The sequence below is a fragment of the Podarcis filfolensis genome, assembly GCF_964270895.1.
Source record: "Podarcis filfolensis genome assembly, chromosome: 4".
NCBI classification, from domain to species: Eukaryota; Metazoa; Chordata; class Lepidosauria; order Squamata; family Lacertidae; genus Podarcis; species Podarcis filfolensis.
In genome coordinates this window covers 8,897,085-8,914,783 of record NC_139607.1, presented here as the reverse complement: position 1 = coordinate 8,914,783, position 17,699 = coordinate 8,897,085, and the positions used below count along the sequence as shown (strand labels likewise).

General features: G+C 42.7%; 1 protein-coding gene across 1 annotated transcript in view; it reads right to left on the bottom strand.

Moving 5' to 3' along the window:
* Window positions 1-267: 267 nt before the first annotated feature.
* The window catches only part of PIBF1 (progesterone immunomodulatory binding factor 1), an 84,710-nt gene continuing 67,278 nt past the window's right edge, over window positions 268-17,699 (bottom strand). The window contains exons 17-18 of the mRNA XM_083610648.1: window positions 4,714-4,887; window positions 268-516 (exon numbers count right to left, since the gene is read on the bottom strand). Coding sequence (XP_083466774.1) covers window positions 460-516; window positions 4,714-4,887 — 231 coding nt within the window. The 3' untranslated portion in view covers window positions 268-459. The remainder of the gene's footprint in view (window positions 517-4,713; window positions 4,888-17,699) is intronic.

Sequence of the window (17,699 nt, the reverse complement as noted above, 5' to 3'; positions counted from 1 at the left end):
AACTGTACTGATTGAATTTCTACTTTCCACAGTGTGATCAAAGGCACAAAGCCTGTCTGGAAACATGTGCCATCCCAGACATATCCAAATCTGAGTAACAGAAAATGCTTTCCTTGCAGCTGAACATAATTGCTTCCCAACAGACGGATGCTTAAAAATGATCTACAAGGATATTCTCATGTTCCTAGAAGTCAGAGGAACACAAAAATGGCTTAGTACATAAAATTATTTTCAAATATGAACTCTTAAAGAAACACCAGTTACAGATTAACAAATTCAAATGCCTTTAATAGTCAACCTTTCAGCACAAGGGCTGGTATATGAATTTTGAAATTCACAAAAGCGATTCAGAAAGTTCTCTTTAAATTTGAAATAAAGGGAATGAAAATAGAGGTGTGTAATTAAGAAGTTTTTAGAACACGATTATAATTATCAACATTTATTTCTTGAAATAATAACCTAAGATGCTTTTTTCTGCTTTACCTTCTTCAAGTATTGCAGTGGAGCTTCATTTGTCTGTGAAATAAAATAAACACATTTGTGTAGTTGAAGCAAGCAATAATAAAGCAGCAGTGGTGCAGCACTCGCCTAACACTTAACCTGCAACCATTTTGGCAAGTTTCAGTCCTACTGCTATAATTTCATGACAGCTGCACATTTAACATGAATCAGGCAAGCAAACAAAACACAACCACCAAAACAAACAAGTATGCAATTCAAGATCTACCTCCAGAAAACCAGAATTCTGTAATCTCTGAACATTATGAAAATGAAACGCATTTGCATACATTTGCTCATGTTGTATAACCTAGTCTGTTTGTGCTGGGCACTGAAAGAGCCAAAGAACTATGCAAATCAATGAACACTTGTTCTCTGTGTTCAGCCTCACCTTTAAGACCTTATGTAAGGCCTGCCATTACATTTTCAAACCTATCTTTACAGTTTTAGGGTGCCTCTGCACTCTCAGTTTACAGGTGGTTGGCACCATCAATCAAGGTGCTGTCCACATAAAGGCCAAATATTCAATTGCGGCAGGGAGCAGCAATCTGTGTTCCAGCCACTGTTAAGTCCACATCAATACTCAGCAGTTGGAATGTTATCAATATTACAAAAAAACCTGATGGGTTAAAACCTCCATAACAACAAGGTTTATCTTGCCTGGGCCGGATCGGTTCCGCAAAGATCCCTCTGTGGGCCTGATTGCCCACCTGCCTGTGTTTGTCAATGTGATTTTCGGTGCCGCAGAAGTGAGTCCCCGTACCGCACCGGTTTAGCGCAGTGCGTGAGCAGGCACTGTTCGGGGGCGGCTTGTAGGCTGGTCAAATGACCTCCGCGGGCCACTTCCAACCCATGGGCCTTAGATTGCTGACCCCTGATCAAGATGCTAATTTCAACATAACACTAAGGAGATCAGTTGGTTAGAGCATGGTGCTGCTAATGCCAAGGTTGCAGGTTTGATCCCCATAAGGGACAGCTGCACATTCCCACACTGCCGGGGGTTGGCTAGATGATCCTCGGGCTCCTTCCAACTCTGATTCTATGATCTGTTGCCTGGACAATTTGATTGTTCTGTCAGTGCAAGCAATTCTGCTTGCGCAACAGAAAGATCTCCCCCAGCCCCCACTGCTCTGGGGCTTCTCCCAACCCTCCAAAGTAGACTTATGGAAGGTGCAGGGGGGCATACATGGGGAGGAAGCCCCACTGTGCTAGTGGGAGTCCTTCTGCTAGTGGAATGAGTTAGTTGAATCCAGCCCCATATTTTGGGCATGCAATGTGATTGGAATAAATATAGCTCTCTTCAGTGAAAAATAATGGCATACTATATATTAAGGTGTTAAAAAAAACTTTCAACTCATGAAGTTGCTAAAGAAGAGCTAGGGAAAACAGCAGCTGTGCTAAAATACGGAGATATACTAAGGACAATTAATTTAGTATTAGAGATGTTTGGAAAATAATACTTGAAAGTAGCGGTGTCAATTACATAAGGTTAACACCATCTCACTTGCATTCTGTCTTTAAGGCCCACTGACTGTATCTTCTTTTGCAGAAGATACACAAAAGAGAGCTGCACCAAATTCAAACAGAAATCTTGTGTTCAGATTGTGATTAGCAGATACGATTTCTCCTGACCTCCCTGCACCCTCCTCTCAAACAACAGCAACAACAACAGTACAAGATTCTGCAGTCAAATCTTTGGAATAATCACGGAACAAAGACATAGGCTGGTGTGACATGGCATCCATTTAGATTAGTCATTGCTGAAATGGATGTATACCTCAAAGAAGCGTAGTGAAGTTTATTATTTGGAATCCCTTTTCTTTATCCAAGGCACTGTTCCATTGAGCACATTTGTTATTTCTCAGTCACCTTTACTGTCAAACCTGGGAGGTAATTTTCTCCTATTTGCATTTGTTGCAAAGCCATTTCCCAGGATCTCCATAAAGTTCAGTGGGCATCTGCTTATTGAGAGTTTTTAAGTTAGTGTCGGACTTAAGACTGGAGGGGCCAAATCGCCACTTAGAGGAAATGTGTGATTCATGGTGACACTTAAATACGTGTCTTGAGCAGCTATGGGAGCAATCCAAATCCAAGACCTGCGAGGGTAAGTGGAATTGGGTACAGGTGGGGCTCTGTCTGAGCCTGGGTTCAGCTGTGGCTACGCTGGCTGGAGTCCCCCATCCTGGCTCAGCCACAGATGCACTGCCTAAGTCCTCCATCCTGGCTCAGCTGGCATAAGTCTCGAAAAAGGGACATTCCAGGAACATGGCAGGGGGAGACATTTCCCTCTTCCAAACTCTGTTTAGTTCAGTCACGTGACCTAGCAACACAGTGGAAGTGACACTGGCAAATAGGGTGGTGTAAGTCTAATTCTATCTTAAAGGTTTGCTTATTATTTTCTTAATTATATTTGTATACTGCCCTATACCTGTAGATCTGAGTGTGGTTTGTAACATAAAACCACATTTAAAAAACAGAAAATACATAAAACAAAAATAAAGGCAACCCTCAATCAGCCAAAGGCCTGGTTAAAGAGGGATGTTTTTGCCTGGGGCCAGCTGAACTTCCCTAGGGAGAGCATTCCACAGATGGGGAGCCACTGCAGAAAAGGCCCGTTCCCGTGTTGCCACCCTCTGGACCTGTCGTGGAGGAGGCACACGAAAAAGGACCTCAGAAGATAATATCAGGGTCTGGGTAGGTTTAAACGGAAAGCGGTGGTCCTTGTTTTCCCTCTGCGAGACTCAGACCAGCTCAGTTGGCAGTATCCTTGCTCCTGAATTTGGAACAGGAATCAATTACCCCAGGATAATTTACCCTGGTGTAACATATGCTGACGTCCGATAGCTTGGATTGCTCTGCCCCTTAGGAACTACAGTCATCCCTTGGGATGAAGTAGCTTCAGGTTGAGCGTTTTTGGGTTGTGCTCCGCGGCGACCCGGAAGTAACAGAACGTGTTACTTCCGGGTTTCGCCGCTCGCGCATGCGCAGATGCTCAGAATGACGCCACGCGCATACGCGGAAGTGGCAAATCACGACCCGCGCAGATGCGGGTTCCGTTCACGTCAGGATGCAAACAGGGCTCTGTAACGGATCCCGTTTGCATCCAGAGGTACCACTGTATTCACTTCTCTCTTTATTAGGAGCATTCTGGTATGGTGGTTAGAGTATTGGATCCTGGTTCAGATCCCGACAGAGCCCTGAAGGTCATTAGGTGATCCTGAGTCACCCCGTCACAGGGTTGTTGTGGGGATAAAATGGTAAGAAGACCATGTATGCTGCCTTGAACACTTAGGTGGAAGGGTGGACTAAACATTTACCGTATTTTTCGCCCTATAGGACGCACTTTTCCCCCTCCAAAAATGAAGGGGAAATGTGTGTGCGTCCTATGGGGCGAATGCAGGCTTTTGCTGAAACCTGGAGAGCAAGAGGCGTCGGTGTGCACCGACACCTCTCGCTCTCCAGGCTCCAGGAAGCTATCCGCAAGCCTTGCACACCCGGGGGTGTTCCCCCCGGGCGCGCATGGCTTGCGGGCGGCAGCCTGCAGCGTGGAGCACGGGGCGCCCTCTGGAGGACGCCCCGTGCTTCGCGCAGGTGTCCGTAAGCCTTGCGTGCCTGGGGGAACTCCCCCCGGGTGCGCAAGGCTTGCGGGCGGCAGCCTGCAGCGCGGAGCACGGGGCGCCCTTCGGAGGACGCCCCGTGCTTCGCGCAGTTGTCCCCAAGCCTTGCGCGCCCGGGGGGAGATCCCCCAGGGTGCGCACGGCTTGCGGGCGGCAGCCTGCAGCGCAGAGCACGGGGCGCCCTCCGGAGGATGCCCCGTGCTTCGCGCAGGTGTCCGCAGCCTGCCGCCCGGTGCGTGGGGCGCCCTGAAGCAGAGCGCCCCTCGCGCCGGGCAGACATCGGCCAGCCCCACAAGCTCGGGGGACAGCGGGGAGGCGCAGCGCCACCATCCCACTGTTCCCCGACCTGGTTTTGGGGGGGAAATAAAGGAAAAAATTTTTTCCTTTATTTCCCCCCCAAAAAAGTAGGTGCGTCCTATGGGACGGAGCGTCCTATGGGACGAAAAATACGGTAATTAATGAAAATAAAATACACATATTTTTATTTCAGAGCTCATAGTCCCAACATTGTATCTACCACACTGATCTACCAAGATCTAATAAAAAGCATAAAAGTTGCTGTACCATGAAAATAAATAAAAACTGTTGCTGTACTTACAAATAATGTTGGTTTGGGTGCAAAGACATTTCCTTCCTCGTGTTCAAAAGGCAAACTGACTGCTGGACTTGATACGGCTTTTGCATGCAGATTTTGACTCTGTTTCTGGGGCAAACTATCTCCTTGGGGTTTACCATGAAGACGAATCAACATCTGTTTCATCACAGCCAGTTCCTTAACAAAAAAGAAGTCAAACCATAAGCCTCCATTACTAGTTATAGAACACCCATTTTCTATTCACCAAAGCATGGAAATGGAATCATTACAGTACAACAAGGATGGTTATCTCCCTTTCTGGTCTGATTACTTATTTGAAACCACTTCATAAAGGAAGTAATAAAATAAAAAAGGCACAAGATTTATATAAATAGGAGCTCATCATTTGTGAAATGCTGTGACAGAAAAAGATTTACAGAGCACAGTTAAGCATCCCACTGGCTCTTTTTCACTTAAACTGCCATTTATTTTAAAATGATTCTTTTTAAAGGTTTGTTTTGAAAAGGCAGAGCACTGGCTTAATCCAATCTGCATGCTTACAAATAAGAGGCAGATGGCTGGGATAAGAGAGCATGTCTTACAAAGGCAGATATAAAAAAACACTTATTACTCCCAGTAAAGCGAGAGGAGTGGGAACATCCAGGAGAAGACATGCGCACTACAAAGATCACAGTAAATATAGGAAAAAATGTTGTAAAGAGACAAGCTTCCCTCTCTGAAACAGAAAAGCAATTTTTTGCCTCTCTCAACAAGTCAGTGCTCTGGACTCGGCTCCCAATCAGGAGAGATGCTCACTAAAGTAATGAAGAGAGAGACATAGGCCACGTTTGCACACTACATGGTTGAGCATGAATGCGCCCCATCGGTGTGCACCTCTCCCTTCCCCATGGCTTCTGCCAAGGCAGTGTTTTGCTTGGCAGTTAAAACATTTCAACTTAGTGCTATGTTTGAAGTAGTTATATCGGTTTAAGAGAATTATGTTAAATTATGCAACAAGTCAATGTCAAACCAAACGTTATGAAGCTGGTTTGCTAAACAAACCAAAGTTTGTTTTAAAAAAGGTAAAGGGACCCCTGACCATTAGGTCCAGTCGTGACCGACTCTGGGGTTGCGGCGCTCATCTCGCTTTATTGGCCGAGGGAGCCCGCGTACAGCTTCTGGGTCATGTGGCCAGCATAACTAAGCTGCTTCTGGCGAACCAGAGCAGCGCACAGAAACGCTGTTTTACCTTCCCGCCGGAGCAGTACCTATTTATCTACTTGCACTTTGACGTGCTTTCGAACTGCTAGGTGGGAGGGAGCTGGGACTGAACAATGAGAGCTCACTCCGTTGCGGGGATTCGAACCGCCGACCTTCTGACTGGCAAGTCCTAGGCTCTGCAGTTTAACCCACAGCGCCACCCAGGATTTTCAAGTAGTGAAACTAAACTCTACTGAAGCTCTCTTCCCCATTGCATGGGAGGAGAGGGGATGTAGTAGACGTAGTGCTAAACCATGGTTAAATGTTATGTTAGAATACAACCACAGAGCTTTGTTGAGGGTGGATTATTCTACCTCTTTCATACTTCATACTTCAACCAACCAAAGCAAACACTTTTAAACACAAGAATGAAACAAGCATCCAGTTTCAGTTCTGAAAATAAGTTGTCTTCATTATCAGAAGTTGGAAAACAGTAAATTAACAGAACCATCCTGGCATGTAAATTCTAGTTTGGGGTTCCGTTTGTCACTTTTCATCTTGACAGATAACATTTATCTATTTCACAATGATTTGGGCTTCAGGGAAATGTAAGGAGGCCTGGATAAACTCATGCAACAATGGTGTAAAAAATGAATGCTTGCAGTTTAATGTTAGACAACAACAAGCAAGTAGCAGTAGACTGTAAGTTAACAATAGATTTCTTAATTCACATTGATTCACAGTTTTGGTTACAATTATGAAAATGAGCCTTGGAGGATGAAAGCATGCCATTCCTCATACACAATTACTTAAAAGCAGCTCTATAATACCATAGGATGTAAATTCTTCTGCTCAAAAGGTAAAAATAGGCACACTTTCTTGTACTGGCTGTTACATCTACTTAATAAATGCCCAATATTCCAGTTATGGGCTTCTCATAACACTACCGCAAACCCTTAAAGCACACCAAACCACTTTATCCACTGGGTGCATTCTTCTTATTGCTCAGTCATTTAATATTGCAAGTATTTGCATAATTCAGCCATGTGCAGTGGCATGTCAAAACAGCTCAACTGCAGAGCAGCTGTTTCAAAGGGCTGCATAACTGATACCAACATGTTGCTGAAAGTTGTAAACTCTGCAAAGATGTTGCCAAAGCAATGCATAGACAAAATTTCTCGATGAAAATAACTTGGACAATTATATTACAAGCACATGCTTCATCTTTACAGTACTGAGGCTGCAATCCTGAGCATATCCACTGGGAAGCTAAGGAAATAAGTATTCAGGCAGGTTTAGGACTGGGATGCAAACCATGTTTTCATTTTAGCAACCACTGTGAATGAGTACTACTTTGCTGCACCATATTCTGATTGAAGAGATGTTGAAATTGTACTCCAAAACATGACAGTGGTAGGCAATTCTCAGGCTGATAGAGAGTTTACATTTCAGAGAACACAAAGCAATCTTTTAGTAGTTATTTGGCCATCATATCTCCTGGAGAGAGGCCAACTCTCAGGCGAGGGGGGGGGGGAGGGAGGGAGAGAGAATATGCCCTCTTCAAAAATCTTCCCAACTCCTTGTAAACCAGCACAGCCTTGCATGAGGTAAGTCATGGTCTTAATTTCCATCACAGAACATGAGTAAATCACATTTGAGAAAGCAGGAAAGCCTTCCATGCACTTAAAAAAAAAAGTTTTTATGAAAACCTCTTCTAGCCAATATCTAGGTGTCTTCCAGAAGTGATGCGAGAACCTTTTATTTAAATGTAATCATTTTAAGTGGGGGCTTTGAAGATTAGCGAATTGCTACCCAGCCAAAGCTTCATGGAACACGATATAAACTGAGCAAAGGAACAATACAAGCACAACATACAGTGGACGCTTGGGTTGCGAACGTGATCCGTGTGGGATGCACATTCACAACTCGGAGTGTTCGCAACCCACAGCGGCGCATCTGCGCATGCGTGGATTGTAATTTGGTGCTTCTGCGCATACGCAACCGCCAAATCCCAGAAGTAACCCATTCTGGTACTTCCGGGTTTCGGCGGTCCGTAACCTGAAAAAATGCAACCTGAAGCCTCTGTAACCCGAGGTATGACTGTAGTGCTAAGCAGATTGTTCCACAAGTGCAACTCTCCCTCTCCCCCCTGCATTCCCCTTAAATCTGCTTCGGTCCCCCCCCCAAAAAAAACCTTCCAGAACAGATTTGGGGATGGCGCTGAGCACACATGGAGGGAGGAGAAATCCTCTTGCACCAGTTCGAATCCTTGCGCTAGCGCAATATGTAACTGAATACTGCTCAGTCTGTTATAGCTCTCTAGTGCCAGTCTTCCAGAATGAGAAGGGAAATCAGACAAGGCAGTCCTTAACGTATCCTGGTCCCAAACTATTTGCAACTTTAAGGGTCTTAAATGACACTCTGTTTTTTTTTTTTTTTTAAATAAATTTTTTATTAATTTTCCAACATATATCAAAACACAACACAACTGACAATACACAAACAAACAAACATACAAACACGTATAATTTCATAACCTCTTTTTCTTAAACCTTATTTCAACGACTTCCCCATGCCTCCCTTTTCTGCATCCCTGTTTTAAACTTTTCCAGCAACCCCTAATTTCAATTACTTATAATTCACTTTCTTTAATCCTTTTTCTCTTACCCAATTATTTGTCACTGCAGTTCTGTTTTACATTACCCATGACATTTTAGCACTCATTAATTTTACAGCAGTTCTTAAGATAAGTTTTAAATTTCTTCCAATCTTCTTCCACCGTCTCTTTTCCTTGGTCATGGATTCTGCCAGTCATCTCAGCCAGTCCCATATAGTCTATCACCTTCGTCTGCCACTCTTCCAGCGTGGGTAGTTCTTGTGTCTTCCAATACTTTGCTAAAATAACTCTTGCTGCTGTTGTAGCATACATAAAGAACGTCCTATCTTTCCTTGACACCAATTGGCCTACCATGCCCAGGAGAAAGGCCTCTGGTTTCTTATGAAAGGTACACTTAAGTACCTTCTTGATTTCATTATAGATCATTTCCCAGAAGGCCTTGATCCTTGGGCACGTCCACCAAAGGTGGTAGAAAGTACCTTCAGTTTCCTTACATTTCCAGCATTTATTATTGGGCGTATGATAGATTTTTGCAAGCTTGACTGGGGTCATGTACCACCTATAAATCATTTTCATAATCTCTTAAGGCATTACATGCCGTCAATTTTATACCGGTAGTCCATAACTGTTCCCAGTCAGCAAACATAATGTCATGACCAATGTCTTGTGCCCATTTAATCATAGCTGATTTAACCATCTCATCCTGTGTATTCCATTTCAACAGCAAGTTATACATTCTTGACAAATTCTTAGTATTGGGTTCCAACAATTGTTAAATGACACTCTGAATTGGGTTGAAAACTGGAAGCAGTCTGAGTGCATCCATTCCCAGAGAGCTTTTCAGCTTTATTCCAGCATCAGTCTATGAGCTGGTTCAAACCACAGAGCCCTTGACAATAGCTTTGAAAATAATTTAGCAGGTTTTTTTTTGGGGGGGGAGGGGATGTTATAGTGCCCCTGTCATGACAGTTGTGTGCTGCCTTTGATCCCTTTAAGAGAAGCAGAGTTTGACAACACTCTGGCACATGTATCACGACAATGCTTTGTGGAAGGAGATCACCACCCATAGCACACCCTTTGCAAACAAAACAAAGAACTTTGTTCCATCTGCTGGAGCAAGGGATTTTTTGGGGTAAACTCTGAATGTATTGTATAGTTTGGTTGACACAATGAACATAACTTTCAGGCAAAGTACACAAAGGTAAAATTTAAAATGTAAAATGCCACAATTTCCGGCATCTGCACAGACACGATTTCCGGCGTCTGCGCATGCATAGACACGATTTATGGTGCCACGGAAGCGAGTCCCCGTGCAGTGCTGATTTAGCGCAGATGAGCGGGTGACTCGGTTCGGAAGTGACTCATGGGCCGGTTAAACGACCCCCGTGGGACGCTTGTGGCCCATGGGCCTTAGGTTGCTGACCCCTGCTCAATGACATAAAGTGTACTAGAGCTTGGATATAGTAGTTCTTGGGATCCCAAGCACTGAATGCATCCCAAATTACTTATGAGATCTCAATGGGTCTACTCTGAGGAAAACAACCCATTCCTTAAAAAACAAAACAAACGTACAGAATATCTGTAGGTGTTTCTGCTCCAGAGCTATCTCTTGCTGCTTTGGTGGTTCATAAGTATGTTTCTGTTCATTTGTTATATCTGAATAGAAAACTAGAAGGGTTTACACAGCTGGACAGCTACTGCAACGTGATTGAAAGATTCATAGTCACCTGGGAAAATGAATTAAGGACTTTCTAAATATTTGGATGATCTTACTGGCAACTGTTTCTTGCTAAAACCCTATCCTTAATAATAATAATAATAATAATAATAATAATAATAATAATAATTAAAAAAAAACTTGGCTCTCTCCAAAGTACGTTTTGTATAATGTGCTTGCCAGTTTGATCTTGCAATCTAAACAAACACAATGAATTTTGCCTATATTTTGTGGAACATTTCCCCTCTAAATCAAAATCCGAGGCACTTACATTGCGTTCCTATCAATTTACATTACAATAAGCCTTGCTTATTTTTGTAGCACATGGAAACTTTGTTTCCTGAAAGCCAGATTTTATTCAGCACAAGTTTACTTTATAGGACACAATAAATGAAAATACAATTCTCAGGTGTGTGGGTGGGGGGCGTCTAAGAAGGAGAAGCAAGTTACTCAAAGCTGCCCCTTCTCACCCAAAATTGTGTGCATGAATGGGCCCTGTTTGCTAAAAAGCTTCCAGGTGTTCTAAATTCAGTAGCCTTTTTGTATTCATGTTTAAATAACACAATAACTCAATAGATAACATAAAATAAAAATGAGAAGTGCTGCTAACAGCACAATAGGAACCAGAACTGTCTTGACAATCACTTAGCAGTGTAATTGTTGCTTGCTTCTCTAAACTGTAGCTGAGAATAGCTCCAGGGCTAACTTGGGATACAGAAATTTCCCTGTAATCTCTTGTCTCTCTGTGTATGTGTGTGCATACACAAACAGGACATTAATAGAAGCAAGGATCTCAGAACTGTAACTTAGTGGAAGAAAAATGATAATTACCTGAATGTTTGAAGGAACTGAGCATTGTTCAAGAGCAAATTTTTATTTAGAAGGTTGTAGCACATATGCAAAAAGGAAGAATAAATTCTCCCTAGAAACATAATTCTGAAATTGCCTTTTATAAAAAAGCAAAACAAGGAAGGAACTTGGCTAAAGGCAGTTTAACCAAAAAGCCTGCTTTCAACTTCTCAACTAGAAAGATGTTTGCTGTTCCCTGACAAAACAGAAAACCAATGTTAATAACCTCAGTGTTGTAGGAGAGCCAGAGGCCTTTTCAAGAATGCCTTCAGTCTACTGACTAACTCAGGTAAATAATCTTTAGAAAGGTTCAGTAGTTTAATCATGGTCGAGAACAACTCTAGTAAAAGGAGACGCAGCTATAGAAAAGCTGACAAACACCTTCACATGCCATGGGATTTCAGTATCAGAACAGATAAGCCTTTTTTAGGGAGGTGCACAGTTGATTAGATTAAATACAATGCAGTTTGACAGCTTTAGAATTTCACAGAACTCATGACGAGACTGGATATTCATTTTTTAAAACTATTTTTCTTTTCCAGTTAATACAAAACACAAAATGGAAACAGAATAAAAAGGAAATCCCTCAACTGACCCATCTCCCCCACCCCCAATGGGTTGGATATTCATGACAAAAAAGGAAAATATTTCAGAGATGAAATAGGTATTTTGAGCATTGGCAATATTTAGTCCTGTTCATTCTAGTCTCCATTTTTCTTTTTCTTTTTTAAAACTCCCAAATTTATATACCATTTGGCTGTAATAAAACCTCAAGTGACCTTTATTGATCTTTTTTTTAATATTTCTTATAAAAGCTGAATAAGTAGCAAATACATTTAAAAGATAATTAAAAGTAACAATATACTAAAAAGATTAAACACATCTGCATCTACATGTCTGGATCTACAGTGAACCCTCTAGTTATGTACCGCTCTGGATATGTAACTTTTGGGTTACAAATGCCGCAAACCCAGAAGTGCATAATTCTGAGTTTCACCGCACGCTTTGCACATGTGCAGAAGCGGCGCTTCTGCCGACGGACTTTTCGTGTTGCGGACGGACCCCCTGAATGAATTTAATTCGTATCTGGAGAGTCTACTGTATATGTTTTAAGCAGGTAATGGAAAAGGTTTGTCCATAGACAGCTTTCTGGGTCACATGGCCAGCAAGCCTTTGACAAACCTTAACCACCCAGGGGAAAAGGTACAGTGCAGATGCCTGTCTGATGTCAATAGGCAAGGAGTTCCAAACTTTAGGTGCTGCCACACTGAAAGACTGATTGCTTACATGTGCGGAATCAATATTAGGTGCTACCTCTAAGTAGGATGTGCTGAATTTTCCAACTTTCAAATTCCAGAAATAAGGGCTGTTAAAAAGTTGTAACATTACTTGGGGATTCAAAAGATATTCAATATGATTTAGTTTTGCTTGGTAAGTAAAATGCATGCAAAACTGCATACAAATCATTAAAAAATGATTGCCAAGTTCTTCCAGTTGTAAGGCTTTCCAGAGCAGGCAACTGGCCACTTTTTCAGACACTCACCCACAGTGAGCTTCTGTTGTTGTTGTTGTTGTTGTTTAGTCATGTCCAACTCTTCGCAACCCCCTGGACCAGAGCACGCCAAGCACTCCTGTCTTCCACTGCGTCACGCAGTTTGGTCAAACTCATGCTGGTAGCTTCGAGAACACTGTCCAACCATCTTGTCCTCTGTCGTCCCCTTCTCCTTGTGTCCTCCATCTTTCCCAACATCAGGGTCTTTTCCAGGGAGTCTTCTCTTCTCATGAGGTGGCCAAAGTATTGGAGCCTCAGCTTCACGATCTGTCCTTCCAGTGAGCACTCAGGGCTGATTTCCTTCAGAATGGATAGGATTGATCTTCTTGCAGTCCATGAGACTCTCAAGAGTCTCCTCCAGCACCATAATTCAAAAGCATCAATTCTTCGGCGATCAGCCTTCTTTATGGTCCAGCTCTCACTTCCATACATCACTACTGGGAAAACCATAGCTTTAACTATACAGACCTTTGTTGGCAAGGTGATGTCTCTGCTTTTTAAGATACTGTCTAGGTTTGTCATTGCTTTTCTCCCAAGAAGCAGGCGTCTTTTAATTTCGTGACTGCTGTCTCCATCTGCAGTGATCATGGAGCCCAAGAAAGTAAAATCTCTCACTCTTCCATTTCCTTCCCCTTCTGTTTGCCAGGAGGTGATGGGCCCAGTGGCCATGATCTTCGTGTTTTTTTTATGTTGAGCTTCAGACCATATTTTGCACTCTCTTCTTTCACCCTCATTAAAAGGTTATTTAATTCCTCCTCACTTTCTGCCATCAAAGTTGTGTCATCTGCATATCTGAGGTTGTTGAGAGAGCTTCTATCTCCCCAATATTCAGGCTCAGCTTATTTTGCATCATCCATAACACCACTGAATCCAGGCGCCGGTATTGGACGGCCTCTCCTGATTCAGATATTATCCAGCTATTTCTATAGGGCTTATTATGGGGGAAGTTTTTGAGTGAGAGCTCCTTTGTAGAGGGTGCAGGGGACAAATGCTCCCCCACTTTCCTCTTTGGTATCACTGGAACTGGTTTTATTGCCTTGGTGGCTAAAGAGAGAAAAACAAATGTTGATGAAAAATAGCCACAGTCCCTTTGCCGCTGAGGGAGTCCTCTAAAGGACATGTCTCCTGTGGGCAAGGAGCTGGGATGTCCTTGTTGCCATCAGCTGCTCTGAGAAGTGGCTTTTCTATTCCTTTCCTTGGGAATGTCTTTACGTCCTTAAGATTGTAAGTAGGTCTGGCTACTGAATTTTGCAAGCCATTCTGGGAAGCTTTTTGGCTGAAGGGTTGGGTATAAATGCTTTAAACAAATAAGCAAATAAAGCAAGCAAGCAAGCACACAAGTCCTGGAAACTTCATGTGCTGCTGCTGGCCATTCTCATTCTCCTCAGGAAGTATTTAATGGTGTGAGCAAGGGCGATGACAAGAAGTCCCCCCACCCAGTGGCCTCCAGAGAATGAGAAAATTAGCAGAAACACCAGAAGCATCCAAACACTGTTGAACACAGTACAAAGGGGGGATCCTCCAAATGAGAGCAGCAATTGCAGCAGGAAGAGAAAGAGGGGAAGGATGAAGTGCAAGGATGATCATGAGTCTTAGATCATAGTATATCTGGGGGGCAAGGGGAGAAAGCTTTCTAAAATTGTCAAAATAAGGATCGCAGAAACAGCAGGCTGCCCACTCCACTTTCCTTGAATATACAACCTGAGAAACACCTGGAAGCCCATATCCTACATTCTGAATGTGAGTCGGCCTAATAAAATGCATTATCTCACATTCCCTGTGTCTTTTGTGAAATGCAGAGTAGTCTTTTCAGGAGTTCAATAAAAAGGAAATGTGTGACTGGAAACTTATCAGACCACACAAGCCTCGGAGAAAGAAAGAAACACTTTTCAAGGCCTGTGAAACATTCTTGGATCTCACACAAAGGTTTATTTTAATTCAATCTGAATCTGGCCCTAAATTGCCCATGTAGAACAATATAAAAACATATGTAATCTGTCAAGTGTATTCAAGCAAGTGCATTATCCACTGTGTAGGCAGACAACGGTTCAAAAAACAGTGTAGCTGTGACTCTAGTAAGGCAAGAGGCAAGAGGTTTGCTGAGTGCCGGGGAAGGTAAGCTTTTTCAGACTGAGACCTTTTGCCTTTTGGCATGTATTTTATGTAATAAATACTGTTATCTGCACAGAGCATCTGGGACAGAATGAGCTATTATTCTCTCCCCAACTCTGCCCTGCTTCACTCCAGGGTTTCCTCCAGGAAACATAAACCACCCCAGTTGTGCCTAGCTCTGATAAGGCAAGAAAAGGCCGCTGGCAGTCTTTCTTGACAGTTTACCCAAAGCACTTCTGAACTTGCTTCTGCTTATCTGCCCCTTAAAACTACCTGCCTGCTTCTTGCATCTTTCTCAAGACTCTTAGGGGGCAATCCTATGGCAAGATCTGCTGGGATGAACAGCTTACGATGGCTTAGCTGGATGATTCCTGTCTCAGCTGGCATTAAGTCATCAACCGTGGCTCAGTCAGAGACACGCCAGTGCAACCTGCTCAGCCAGACCATTCTTAGGCAGAGCAACAGCAGCAACCCCACTGCCCGGGGGTGCCTGTCCCCCCTGTGGAAGCCTCGCTTACCGGGGTCGCACAGTGGAGGCTTCTTGCAAGATCTTGCTGAAATTTTCACAAGAGCTCATTGCTGCCATAGGGAAAAAAATTTGTCCAGTAGCACCTTAGAGACCAACTAAGTTTGTTCTTGATATGAGCTTTCGTGTGCATGGACACTTCTTCAGATATACTGAAACAGAAGTCACCAGACCTTTACATATAGTGAGAGGGTAGGGTGGGGTATCACTCAGAAGGGTGGTGGGAATGGGTGATTGGTTGATAGCTGTGGTAGACCTGTTGACGACTGTTGTTGTTGTTTAGTCGTGTCCGAAAGATTTGTCTTTCTTCCATCATACAGATGTTCCAAAAAAAGCAAATTACCATGGATCAAGCCCAGCAGAATAGTGGGTTCTTTTGTTGTTGTTTAGTCGTTTAGTCGTGTCCGACTCTTCGTGACCTCATGGACCAAAGCACGCCAGGCACTCCTGTCTTATACTGCCTCCCACAGTTTGGTCAAACTCATGCTTGTAGCTTCGAGAACACCATCCAACCATCTCATCCTCTGTCGTCCCCTTCTCCTTGTGCCCTCCATCTTTCCCAACATCAGGGTCTTTTCCAGGGAGTCTTCTCTTCTCATGAGGTGGCCAAAGTATTGGAGCCTCAGCTTCATGATCTGTCCTTCCAGGGAGCACCCAGGGCTGATTTCCTTAAGAATGGATAGGTTTGATCTTCTTGCAGTCCATGGGACTCTCAAGAGTCTCCTCCAGCACCATAATTCAAAAGCATCAATTCTTTGGTGATCAGCCTTCTTTATGGTCCAGCTCTCACTTCCATAGATCACTACTGGGAAAACCATAGCTTTAACTATACGGATCTTTGTTGGCAAGGTGATGTCTCTGCTTTTTAAGATGTTGCCGTTGACGGCTGTTAATGACTGCAATTGGTCTTACAGGAAAAAGCAAGGGATGAGATGGCCAAAAATAGTTTTATCATGTAAAATGAGATAAGAATCCAATGTCTCTATTCAGACCAGGTCTCTCCATGGTTTTAAGTTTGGTAATAAGTTGTAATTCAGCAACTTAATTCAGTTGTAATTCATTGCTGCCATGTGACTCTAACACAGTGGAGAGATTTTTAAAAGCACTGGTGATACAATGGTGATACAATGATACAATGGCTATTATTATTAATTTCATTTCTATACCACTTCATATTTTAAAGGGAAAAAAATCTCAAAGCAGTTCACAACAACATTAAAACATCAAATAAAACAATCCAGACTAAAACATTACTGAAGAAAGTCAAATATAAAGTATACATTCAAAGCAACATAATTAACGGGAAACTAAAATATTATCTTAAACATCTCAAATGAAAACTTTACTAAAGGAAGTAAAATATAAAATGCACATTTAAAACAGCACAATAGATCCTCTTGTTGAGGATCTATTATCAATAGCATAGAACATATCTGCTGCTTTTGCTGCCAGTCCTGCCATGGTGGTTCATGGCAGGCGGCGGCTGTAGAAGCTCAAGCCTGATGACCTGGGTCTGCACTAAGAGATGGCCAAGAAGATGGTACATCACAGCATAAACACAATGGGACCAAAAAAATACAAAATCTTACTGCTTCATTAACAGTGCAATCCTATATATGTCCACTCAAAAGTAGGCCTGACTGTGTTCAGTGGATGGCAACCTAAGTTACTTTCATATCCGTAAAGACTTGTACTGTAATGGTGTGATACATTTTTTTACTGTAAGTGTTTACGACACAGAGTTTTTCAGGAGTGATAAAGGAAGTTTAGCTCGACAGTGTCAACAATATGGACATTCAACAACCCCATTATAAGGTACAACCTAACAGGAGTGCCAACTTCGCCCCGCGACCATGGGTGCCATGCAGACTGCATGGCCCTGGCACTGAAATTTGTGGGTGCCCGGCCCCTTCATGGGGAATTTTGTGGGTGCTCAGGCACCCAGGGCCCCATGCAACCTAACATGGGAGTCATGTTCCTTCTTCTAGTTTAAGGCATACAAGAATAGTTGCTAAGATGGATTTTGTTAATCAAGTTTCACGAAATGCCGCCAGATAAAAGAAGCACATTTAGAATAGTTAACATCTTGTTGTGGGAGAATGTACAAAGTCTTCAACAGTTTATATAAAGCTGGTAACTTTTGTCTTTGCATGTATTTAAAGCTCTCTTCTTGAGAAACATCCTTTTTCACAGAGGGTAAAATGAATGAGTCCTCTGTTAATACTGCATGACACCATGTGTCAAGGACATAATAAAAAGCTATAATACACCTAGTGTAAGTACCAAAATATTTTTAATAGCATGTGTATCACAGCTTAACCATTCATTACACATGCAAGACAATGGTAGCCAATAAATGTATAAAGAAAACAGCTGGTGGCATTTATGGAAATTAATGTACAAAGAGTTCTTAACACAAACTAAAGCTCTTTGTAAT